Source organism: Pituophis catenifer, unplaced genomic scaffold (genome assembly GCF_029215685.1).
Source record: "Pituophis catenifer annectens isolate HBS135680 unplaced genomic scaffold, rPitCat1.0.hap2 SCAF_1, whole genome shotgun sequence".
Lineage (NCBI taxonomy): Eukaryota > Metazoa > Chordata > Lepidosauria > Squamata > Colubridae > Pituophis > Pituophis catenifer.
In genome coordinates this window covers 283,504,465-283,516,287 of record NW_027256881.1, presented here as the reverse complement: position 1 = coordinate 283,516,287, position 11,823 = coordinate 283,504,465, and the positions used below count along the sequence as shown (strand labels likewise).

The 11,823-nt window shown below is 38.8% G+C and overlaps 1 protein-coding gene across 1 annotated transcript in view; it reads left to right on the top strand.

Annotated features, from left to right (window-relative positions):
• The first annotated feature begins 415 nt into the window (after nt 1-415).
• Nucleotides 416-11,823, top strand: part of MAPKBP1 (mitogen-activated protein kinase binding protein 1) — a 121,194-nt gene continuing 109,786 nt past the window's right edge. Inside the window, exon 1 of the mRNA XM_070931304.1 lies at nt 416-582. Within this exon, the coding sequence (XP_070787405.1) occupies nt 466-582 (117 nt within the window). The 5' untranslated portion in view covers nt 416-465. The remainder of the gene's footprint in view (nt 583-11,823) is intronic.

Here is an 11,823-nt window from a genome sequence, read left to right as displayed (position 1 = left end):
GTTGATGTATTTGTGGTTCAGTGTCCTTACAATTGTTAGGAGGAATTGTCCCTCACCTCCAGAGCTGGAGCAGTGGGCTGTCTTCAAATTTTGATCTTTATATTACAGTCACATGCACACACCCATTTTTAAAACAGCCACGTTTTGTAAACTGTAGGCAGTGTGGGAATGGTGGTGACTTTACATGAATTCTGAATAACATGCTTGTAAAATTGTATTATTGGTTTACCTTGGTTCTCTCCCCCCCCTTCATTTCTCAAAGGTCTATTTTGATCTTGGTCTTTTGAACTAAGAAGAACTGTGCATAGCCATATTGCAGAGCAGATGTGTCCTGGAGTGGAAGCCCTATGATGAAATAAGAGAAGAAGGTGTGGAGTCTCCTGAAAGTGATGTGAAATCCAGCCCCCAAGAACTTCTTTGTGGAAGGCATTTGAGAGGGGACTGTGTTTTCTCCCCGCTAAGACTATGATGTCGGTTGAAAGCTCCACAATAACGAGCAGAATAAAAAATTTACTTCGGTCTCCGTCTATCAAATTGAGAAGAAGCAAACCAGGGACCAAGCGGGGAAATATCAGCACTAAGGCAAGTTCAACAACTGGGCCTGGTCTCTTTTGTTATCATTCTTGATTTGTTCATTCTTCACAAGGGATTGCATTATGTTGCATTTGGTGGTGGTGAAGATGATAGCAGAAGTTGTCATATCTGCTTTCCTGATTTGGGTATATAATACAGGTGGGGAAGTCTCGATTGCTGCTTTGAAGGTACTTAAAGGTTGGCTTTCTAAAGCCAGGTGATACCGCAGGGGATGTTGGGCTAGAAAAAGTAGAAGCAAGCAAGGGGATGATCAAGAATGTGACCGCATTCAAAAAGGGGCGGTATTTAATTTTTTCAGCAATTTGAAGTTGTCCTGTTCCTAATGCATTCTGAGTTGCAAACCGTAAAACGGTAACAAAACCATTAAAATCAAGCAATAGACACAGTATGGGTTCCTATAAGAGCCATCAAAAGTTTTGTGCTTCTTCCATACAGAAATGTTTTCTAAGTGTCTTCTTAGTTGAGCAAAATTTTAATTTGTACATCTTGTGTTTTTGGAATTGCTTCTGAGGAGCAACAGTATCTGATAGATGCCTAATGCTGTTTTATTACTTGACACACAACGGTTTCATTTTAGCTCAGGGTTAAAAGGAACTAAACATTATGGCAATACTTCCTGAAATACTGCTATTGGAGTTGTGTGACTTCCTCCTTTTTTGGCATTTTTCAAATAATGGACTTTTGCCCAATATTTTTCCCCCCATTCTGTGACTTTTTCTTTTTGGTCTGAGAACATTGATGGAGAGAGACAACAATTATTTTGTTCTCTTTTAGGAGATATTTAATTTGTGTACTCAATATAAGGGAAGACTGAGCTTGACCATACTTTGAGTAACCATTAAAATATGAGTCTGGAGGCCTACTTACCTGAGAGCTCAGCCATTGCCTAATCACATGCCTTTGCAGAAAAAAATAGCAAATCCATCCATTTTTGCATCCAAAAATCAAATATAATTGCACATAATTATAAGTAATCACTCCGGAGGGTTTGCCTAAAGCATGCGATACTAGCTGAATTTGAGCCTATGAAGAAATGAGGAGAAACCTCACTAGATGAGATAGGATTTACTCCAGAAGATTGGTGTTGCTTTTGTAATTCTGGGCACTATGAACACTTAAGTCCCGCAAATGGGAGAGTATGAAATAGAAGCATGAGAAAGAGGACTTGGTTTTGGAGGTTAACCCTTGTTTTTCTGTACTCATGTTAATATGTTTTCCACATCTTTTCAGGAAGGACTTTTTGTATGTGCAAAAACCGTTGCAATATCAGAGATGATGTACGGAGGTGAATGGGTGTGCAGCTATAGAATATGAATTGTTAGAGATAACGCTCAGCTTTCAATATCTGTTTCTATAGGAATGACAAATAGCTGAACTTTGCTTACCATGCCCATGTCCTGGTGTTCTTTTTTTTAAAATAAATTCTGTGTTTGTTGGAATATGAACAAACACAGCATTGAATTAATTCCATAAGTTAGAATGCTAGAATGAAAGTGAATTGCTTTATTCCTCTTAATTTTAGATATGTCTTTTTTGGGCTATGGTAGCAAGATAAAAGGAGCAAGGATAGAATGAAGAAATGTAAAGTAGAATTCAAATGATATGAGTCTTGATTTCCTTCCTGGAAAGGGGGAAACAAATGAATATATGGATGCATGTGAAACATCCAAGTTAATTTTTCTTGTTTGATGGCTGGAATGGTAAAATTGAGAAGAGGGGTTTTTTTGCAATATACTTACATTTGTGTGATTAAGACATGGTGGAATTTAAAACTGTGTAGGAGTATATTATAGATATTCATTGGGGAAATAATCTCCAACATATGATAGTTAAGTCAGCATCCATCTCCTCTAGCCTGTTTTGTAAATGAGTGGTATAAGAGGTAGAGCTACATTGTGGGGATTGGGGTCCTTGAGGAAATCAGTGCATTCCTTCCTTCCCTAGCTATTGGTCACTTGGCCTTTCTAATAATACCTGCCACTGACAGGTAAACATAACTTATTAAAGGCTGTCTTAAAATACTAAAATACAGGTAGTCCCCAACTTATGACCATTTAGTAACCATTTGAAGTTACAATGGTGCTGAAAAGAGTAACGTGTAACTGGCCTTGCACTTACAACCGTCGCAGTGCCCCCATATTGAAGGATGTAGGAAAACTATTTGTACAGTATTGGCAATGAGAAACAGGTTTAGAAACACACAGTATGTATGGCTTATACATTATTGTTATACCTCCAAGTGCTGTAAACAGCTTTTTTTTTTCTTAATTCTGTTCCCCAGGTAACTTATAAACTACAAATGTATGATGACAGAATGGTTCAAATAAATATAATTGGTTTCTACACACTAAGCTAAGAATGTAATTTATCCCATTCAAGATGCAATATTCATTTTATAACCCTTGTGGGGAAAAAGTAGCTTCTTTTAAATCACATTTTTTTCTCAGATTGTCATATGTGATTGTCATATGTTCAGGATGAATGATTGTGTCTTTATCAGAAAAAAAAAAAGTCCAGCCAATATACGGCTTTGGTTTTAGAGAAGTTGTGGCTTGAAAAATACTTTCAGATTTGATTGATTTCAAGTTATTCTGGGTTAGGCTTGGTAACAGCATTTTTTCTGTTTGTATTCCTTCTTTGTGTCCAAGTGCTGTGGCTTGTTTAGAAAAGGGGCTGAGCTGCTTTCTAATTAATGGCTGGGTCTGCAGTGGCAAACTTCCCAGTCAATGTGGTCCTTTTTTTTGTCTAAAGATTTTTTTGGAGAAACCTGTTGGCAGAGAAGGAAGATAAAGTGTAAGGCTGAGGCCAGCTGGCTGTCTTCACCAGTACTGTCCTGTAATGCTAAGAAGTGAAATGAACTAGGGTTGCGCTTCTGAACCTAGCTTAAACTGGATTGTTCAATGACCACAGTGACTCCTGTATGATTAAACTGTAAGAAATGGGTGTTAATTGAAACAAACCCTTTCAGGCTAGTTGAAAATGTCTGAAAAGCTGTTTTTGATCAGAGTAAGTCAATCTCCTGAAAATATGTCAGTGGTTTGGAAAGCAAATTCTCTGAAGTCTCAGAGCATTTTCAAGCTGTAGCATGGCCCTTCCCAGCCTGGTGCTTTCCAGATGTGTAAGATTTCAGCTTTGATAGCTCCCAGCAAGCATGGCTCTTTGGAAAAATTGGCAGCTTTGGTAGGTACAGGTTTTAAAACACTGTTTTAAAGCAAAGACTGTCTAAGTGTAAACAAGCCATGGTTCCTTCTCCACAACTCAATAAAACAGAATGTGTTTCTGAAGCCCTTACTGTATTTCAAGACTTTTGATTGGGCCCGAAGTCCTTACTGTATCTCCAGTTCCTCTTCTAGGCCTGTTTGCAATCTGCTCTATAATTACAGCTGGATAAGATAAGTGTCCATGGAGAGGCCACGACACAAATGTGAGGGAACTAGTAGAATTTTTTGACTATTTCTTTGCAGCTGAAAGATAAGTGTTATCATGGGCCTATTCCATATGGCTTTTTTTCTGAATTACTGTATTTTTAAAATTTTATGTGGAGGGAGCATTCCAAAATTGTGCAATCCACCCCCCACCCCCACCCCGCCGAAGAAATACATTTTATACTGCTGGTAAACGTATTGATGTGAAAAACAATGAATGAGGCAGGTGGCAAAAGTCTGTCATTCAACTAAGTGAAATTCCATATTGTCTTCTTTCATAGATGTGATGAACTTTAAATTCACAGTGTTTTCTTTCTCGTACATAGCAGAGTTCTCAACCAGAATTAAAAAGAGAAAAAAAATATTGCCATATTTTGTCACTCCATCCAGCAACCTTGTTGATATTTCCATGTATAGATTTCTTTTGAGTTCAAAATGTGGTAGCGATGGATAATTTTCTTAAGAACTCTTCAGACAATTATATACACAGCAGCTCACTCATAAATGTAAAGCTTGCAAATACCTAAACGTGCAACAAGGGCCCGCCATACCATCTTAGTAAAGAAGTACTATGGGATGTCAAGGTACTAGGACTAGGAAACCAAAATCATAAATGCTAGTACTACTTTTATTATATGGCTACAATAACAGAATCTTCCATGCCTGAAGTACTTCTTCTTTCTCTATCTTCATAAGAATAAGCAGGGTCTTATCTGAGATACTTGCTGTCAACCCTGAAGCTGACCTGACCAGAGCCATATTGGAGCTTCAGTGTTGCCACACTGGAACTGAGGGAAAGGGAGGGAGGATTAGAGATAGAGGGGTTTGTGTAGGCAAAATAACATACTTTCTCTTGAGAACCAAGGACATTCTCACACCTGAACCGTGGAAGAAGGAGGGAGGTCACCAGACAACCAGGCAGCATCTTGATTGGACCATGTGATTGTTGGGGTTGTGGGAAAACTTTCTCTTTTAACTACCATATTTTTCGGAGTATAAGGCGCACCTTTTTCCCCCCTAAAAGAGGGTGGAAATGTTGGTGTGTCTTATACACAGAATGCAGCCATTTTTGGCCTCCCGAAGCCCCGCCCTGCTCGTTCCATTTTTGTGAAAAACAGACCCATTTTTTGCCCGTTTTTGCAAAATCGGGCATTTTTGCCCTTCCCCAGCATCCAGGAGCACTCTGCAGGCCTCCCAAATCCTCTGTGTGCCTCATTTTTTGCCCATTTTTTGCCCGTTTTTACAAAAAACTGGGTGTGCAGTGGGTTTGGGAGGCCTGCAGAGTACTCCTGAGGGCCAGGGAGGGCAAAAACGTTTTTTTTTTCTTACTTACCTCTTTGAAATCTTGGTGTGTCTTATACACCGGTGCGTCTTATAGTCCGAAAAATACTGTAGTTGAAAACCGTGGGAACTTTTAGAGTCGATTTGCGCCAGATATGTGCCAATATGACATTTCCAATAAAGCTATCCTTTGAGGAATCTGCCTTCCTTGGAGTTCTGCTTGCTATGGATCTATTACTTGGAACCCTGGCACTTGCTTGGAATATAGCTCTGCCCCAGATTCAGATTTCTTTTATTTCCCCAGTGTTTTGGTAGCAATCCTTCCTACCTGTGCTTAAGGTTATGTTTTCTGCATATTACAGAGTCCTGGGCTGAACAAATGAAATAAGGTCCATGTTTTCCTGAAGGAAACTGGGACTGTCACTCTCAGGGAGACATCAGATAGCAGAGCTTCATATTTTTCTAACTCTGCTAGAATGTGGTGGCAAACTCACCAATAACTGGAAAGGGTTCAAATGATAATTTATTTTCAAAGCTAGCAGATTATATTGATACCAATAAAGGAGAATATTTGTAGTTCCAGGTTGAAATGAGGGGTCGTTGGTGCCTTAGAGCTTGATTGTTTCCTTGCAGACATTTCTTGCAGACCTACTTTGGGTAATAACATGTCTGCAAGAAAACAACCAAGCTCAGAGAGCACCAAGGAGGTTATATTGAGTGACAGTTGCACCAAAGAACCCACAGCAAGAACGTCAAAGTTACACCGAATTTCAGTAACCAAGATCCTTCTGATACAATAGATGGGAGTGTTGGGTGTTTGCATTTTTTCTTGTTTTACTTAATAGAATGTAGAGAAAGACAAATTTAAATAAAATATGAACAAATGTCAAATTTTATACCTGAGGATTTTTCTTGCTTATATCATATGTGTAAAGTTTTACATTGTATTTCAATAAAAGGTTATATTTAATTGTAAGTATCCATAAATAAGATGCCTCTAATAATCTGATATAGAAAGTTGATCAAAGCAGTACAAATATGTGAACATCATAGAATTTCAATTCCCTTTGAATTTCAAAGGGAACAATTTGCAACTGATGTCACTAACAGGTAAAGTTGGGTGGTGTGAGCGGGTGGGAATGGGGGTAGGAGATCAAAGTGTGAACGCAATATAGGAACATCATTTGAAATCCAGTAGGGCAACTTTCATATGCAGGTGGTGTCAAACAGATAATTGTTATTTTAACACAATGGGATTGAGTAAATTGTGAAGAAAGAAATGGAGGTAAGAGAGACAGTCAGGGATCACTCATAAAGGGCACACATTTTGTTAAGGGAAAGTGGAATAATTAAAAAAACATTCACAGAGCAATTAGAAGTGTTAGTTCTAATTTTGCCACAAGACACAGAAAATAATATGCTGGTATAAGAAATTTCAGAACTCCAGGCATAAAACTCATTGTAATTATATTCAGTTTTTTTTCACCATACTTACGTTATCATTCCAGTGGATTTTGTTTGGAGGACTGTAGGCTGATGACAGGATAGCTGTAATTAATACTGCTTTACTATATCTCCTCTCTCTGATTTTTTAAAAAACAGTACTGTATTAATAATGTTAGAGTAGAAATGGTCAAATGATTTGTGTGCAGCATTAAATTGCTGTTTTGTTTCCATCTCTTGTAAGCTTAGTGTCATAAGCTGTCTAGGCTAAATTCTTCTTTGCTAGCTTCATTGGTTGATTGATTACGTCCCATAAGGTTGATGCTTAGCAAACAATAAATTTTTTTCCAGGATGATCTATTCTCAACAAGATCCTTTAGATCTTCCATGGCCACTATAACTGAATACATCCAACTTGCAACTGGTCTTTCTCTTCCTCTCTTTCTTCCACCTTTCCCAGAATTATAGGTTTCTTTGCATAATGTGTCCAAAGTATATATGCCTCAAATGAGATCTTTGCTGGTTATTGTAAAAGAATTTCTTCATATACATATAGGTATACATGTGCACATGCACATGCATGTACATGGAAGGGATAACTGAGACAAATCCTAGAATCTTGGAATTTAACTGTAGGCCAAGGGTAGTCCTTATTTTCAATTTTTTTAAAAATGGGACTTTTTAAGGGATACATGCATCTTCTGTTTGTGATTATTCTTAGTTTTTAGAAAAATGCATTTCATTGTGGATGTTTTATAGCTTTCACTTTTAAAGTCTGAGATGCAGTGTGTGTATAGGTGGTAGTCCTTGACTTACGACCACAATTGAGCCCAAAAGTTATGTTGTTAAATGAGAATTTGTTAAATGAGTTTTTTCCTATTTTACAACAGTTCTTGCCACAATTGTTAAGTGAATCACTGCAGTTGATAAGTTAGCAACCTGGTTGTTAAGTGAATCTGGTTTCCCCATTGACTTTGCTTGTCAGAAGGTTTCAAAAAGTGATCACATTGACCTTGGGACACTGCACTGGTCATAAGTATGAACCAGTTGCGAAGCATCTGAATTTTGTTCACATGATTATGGGGATGCTGCAAAGGTAACTGGAAAAACAGTCATATGTCACTTTTTTCGTGCCATTGCAACTTTGAATGGTCACTAAATGAACCATTGTAAGTCAAGGACTACCTGTACTGTGCAATCTACCAGTTTTTTAAGAAGCTGAAAATCATGCCATTGATCTTATTTTTGCCCAACAACAATGGCAGATAAATGTAAGTTGAGTTTATGGCTTAGCTAGCACTTGCTTTTCCCATACTAAAATCCATTATTCTAACTCCCAAACTTTCTTGCAATAAATATTATGAGCCGGGCTATGGTTAGAGCTGAAAAGAGAAAGCAACACCTTGCCAAGCAAGGAATCAGAGCAACTACTGTAGTAATGTACAAGGCTCCATTTCAGGCTTTAAACCCATAGCCCCCCTCCTCCCCTACCAATGCTGGCCAAAAAGCAGTCAGGTTGGGAGATAAGATTATAAGTGCTTCCTGTTGTCTTCACTACTGAAGAAATGGCCTTGCTTAGAGAAGCATCAAATTACCCTTCTGCTGTCCTACAAGAATAGATTTTTTTTAACTTAAATGCTGTATACCATTCAAATATTTACATATAAATTGACCTCTTATGGAGATAAATAGCATCCAGGGACCACTTATTTCTCTGTTGCGGAAAAAGTAAACTGATGCTCATAAACGGCGAAGAATATTAGTCTGTGGTCCAAAGCAATGCTTATTTGAGGGGAAATATTTGAATATTAACTAAAGTTGGATTACAGAAATTACTAACTGATATTTTTGCTGCAATATGACTGGATAGAACGTATGTGGCAAGGATGAGGGAGGAGCAGAAGGGGAAAAGTCAGATAAAGCGGATGGATTGAGTTCAAAGAGATTATCGGAAAGCCTTTGGAAGAGCTACAACATATTAAAACCAGAGTAAAATGGTGAATAATTTTCAATATAGTAATCATGAGTAGTTAAAACATATTAGCCCTTAATTTTTACTTGCAAACATGGCAGAAATTTAACAATGCTTTGTTTTACTTATTCTGATTTACTTAAAAGCAAAGATATACAAGATTCAGGAATTCAGGAGTAGAACATTCTGAAGAATTCCAGAACATTCTGTTTCCCCTCTGGAGTACACCAGTCAGACACGTTATTATGGGGGCGATTTCCCTGAAGTAAAATTAGTTTGAAGTGTTCTAGGTGTAGCATTCAGATCTAAAGCATTATGATCTTGAATCAACAAAGAACAACCCTGTAAGGTGGGTAGGGCTGAGAGAATGACTGGCCCAAAGTCACCCAGCTGGTTTTCATACTTAAGAGAGGACCAGAACTGATGGTCACCAGTCCAGCATCTTAACCACTGACTACACCAACTTGGCTCTCAATTTTGTTATGTAAAACAGGCTAGCAAATCTTGCCACCCAATCCAAAAGCAACTGTGAGAAGATGGATTCATGTAAACATTATAAGTACTTATTCTATTTTTGGGTTTCAAAGCTGGCAAGAGGCTAGTATATGCATTTGCTAGCCTTTTCTTAGGACAGGCTCTCAATGTGCAGGCAACTTGTGCAAATAATCATTGGTTCTATCAAATTATTATTTAGTGGAAGTGAAGGTCTTCTGAGTCCTAAGTAGCTAAATGCAGCTGCTTGGTAATTACTCCCTTTTTATTTTCAAAATTACAGAAAAATATTAAATTCCTAAAGACTTTTATGACTTAGGAACTGCCTTTGCTCAAATAATTATCTCCTATCGAAGTCATACCTTTTGTATGAAGATGTGCATATATGTGTGTATGTATTCACATATTGACTAAGCAATAATTTGGGTTGTTTGATTTTGGCCTCTGAGGATTGTACATCATAATTTATTTATTTTTTTAATTTGATTTATATGCCGCCCTTCTCCGGAGACTCAGGGCGGCTTACAATGTGCTCAGCAATAGCCTTCATCCTTTTGTATATTTATACAAAGTCAGCTTATTGCTCCCACAACTGGGTCCTCAATTTACCTACCTTAGAAAGGATGGAAGGCTGAATCAACCTTGAGCCTTGGCGAGATTCGAACCTGCAGTAATTGCAGGCAGCTGGTCTTAATAACCAGCTTAATAACAGGGTGCCTTAGACCACTGTACTACCAAGGCTCTTTATGGCATAAGGCAATATTTTAATTTGTTTATTAAGGATATTAATATGGCTGCCCAACTCATGGTGACTGCAGGTGACAAAAATAAGATCTCAAATACAAAACCCAATATAGTCCCACCTCCCTTACGGGAACATTCAGACAAAACACTTGATGGGCTTCGTATCAGCTTGGGATCCTAAGATCTGCGGACAAAACCATGTCTTAAGGGTCTTTCGAAAGAGTGTCAACTCAAGGTAGGAGCCATTCTTATCTCTGTAAGGATAATGTTCCATTGAGAGCATAGAAAAAAGCCGTTCTTCGTGGTCCAGTAAATGTACCTCCTTAATGGAGGGGGACTCATAACATACCTCCCTCCATGATCTGGTGCTTAGGTAGATGTAACTGGGGAAAAAAAGGTTCTTCAAATAACCTGGTCATAAGCCACCCAAGACTTTGAAGGTGATAATCAACAGCTAGAAACAATTCAGCAACTAATGCAGCTTCCGCAAGAGGGGTGACACATGTGGGAATTTAGTCTTGTGCAAAACCATGCTGGAATGGTTTTGAATGAATATGTGGTTCCAGCTCATCTATCAGCCACTTCCTGAAACCATGACTAACCAAGTTATGATGTATTACAATTGTGAACCTGTTCCACATTTCCCTACATAATCTGTACATAACCTTGCATTGTTTATGGCATAAAAGAATTCTGGATAGCATGTTGACTCCCTGATAGTATTTCATCCAAATATCGACTTTCCCCTGCTTTTCTGTCATAAAGTATGGGCAATTATCAAGGCATGATGATCTCCAATTTTTCTATAATCTTCTTCGGTCTAAACACCATGCATCAGTGACCGATAAATATATCAAAATGAAAAGTGTATAAACTTTTACCTTCCCGATATGCATGGAAAGCAAACCTGGACATAGTTATAATGTATATAGACAATAACAGAAACAATCCAACATGCTGGAATTATAGTTTTGAAAAAAATGTAGCCAAGTAATTTATTCTCTTATGTTTAGGGATGAGCGTGGATGTTCAAGTATGTTACTGTTTGTATGTTAAATATTTTAAGCAGATGTTTGCAGCTGACATTTGTTGCAGTTTTCAAATACTCTGCAAGTCCTAAGGCAGTGATGGCTAACCTTTTTGCCGTCGCATGCCAAAAGCATGGGGAGCATGGGGGGGGGTTGTTGCGCGCGCGCGTGCCCACACCCATAATTCAATGCACCCCGCCCCCCCTGCGCATGCGCACATGACCCTTGATTCTCCCCCTGCTTTTGGCATACAATAGCACGATGGGACCGAAAAGTCCGTTTTTCACCCTCCCCAGGCTCCAGAGGCTTTCTGGAGGGTGAAAACAGCCTTCCCCACCCCCCCGGAGGCCCTCCGGAGGCCAGAAACAGTCTGTTTCCTGACTTCCTGTGGGCCCAGAAGGCCCAAAAACTAGCTGGCCAGCCGGCGCATGCACGCTGGAGCTCAGCTAGGGCAACACTCGCGTGCCCACTGATATGGCTCTGTGTGCCACCTGTGGCACACGTGCCATAGGTTCGCCATCACGGTCCTAAGGCAATGTTTCTCAACCTTGGGAACTTTAACATGCATGGATTTCAACTTCCAGAATTCCCTAGCCAACAAAGCAAACTGGGGAATTATGGGAGTTGAAGTCCACACGTCTTAAAATTGTCAAGGTTGACACACATTGCTCTAAGCAAACTTTGATTTTTTTTTTTGAAGAATTGCATGTAATAGATCTAAAGGGCCTCTTGAATATGGATAGGACTGGGGATCGGTTGGGTGAAATTAAGTAGCATGGAAGAGGCCATAATTGAATGACTGAGAGAACGGATCAAAAGGCTTCCTAGTCCTAACCTTTGAAAG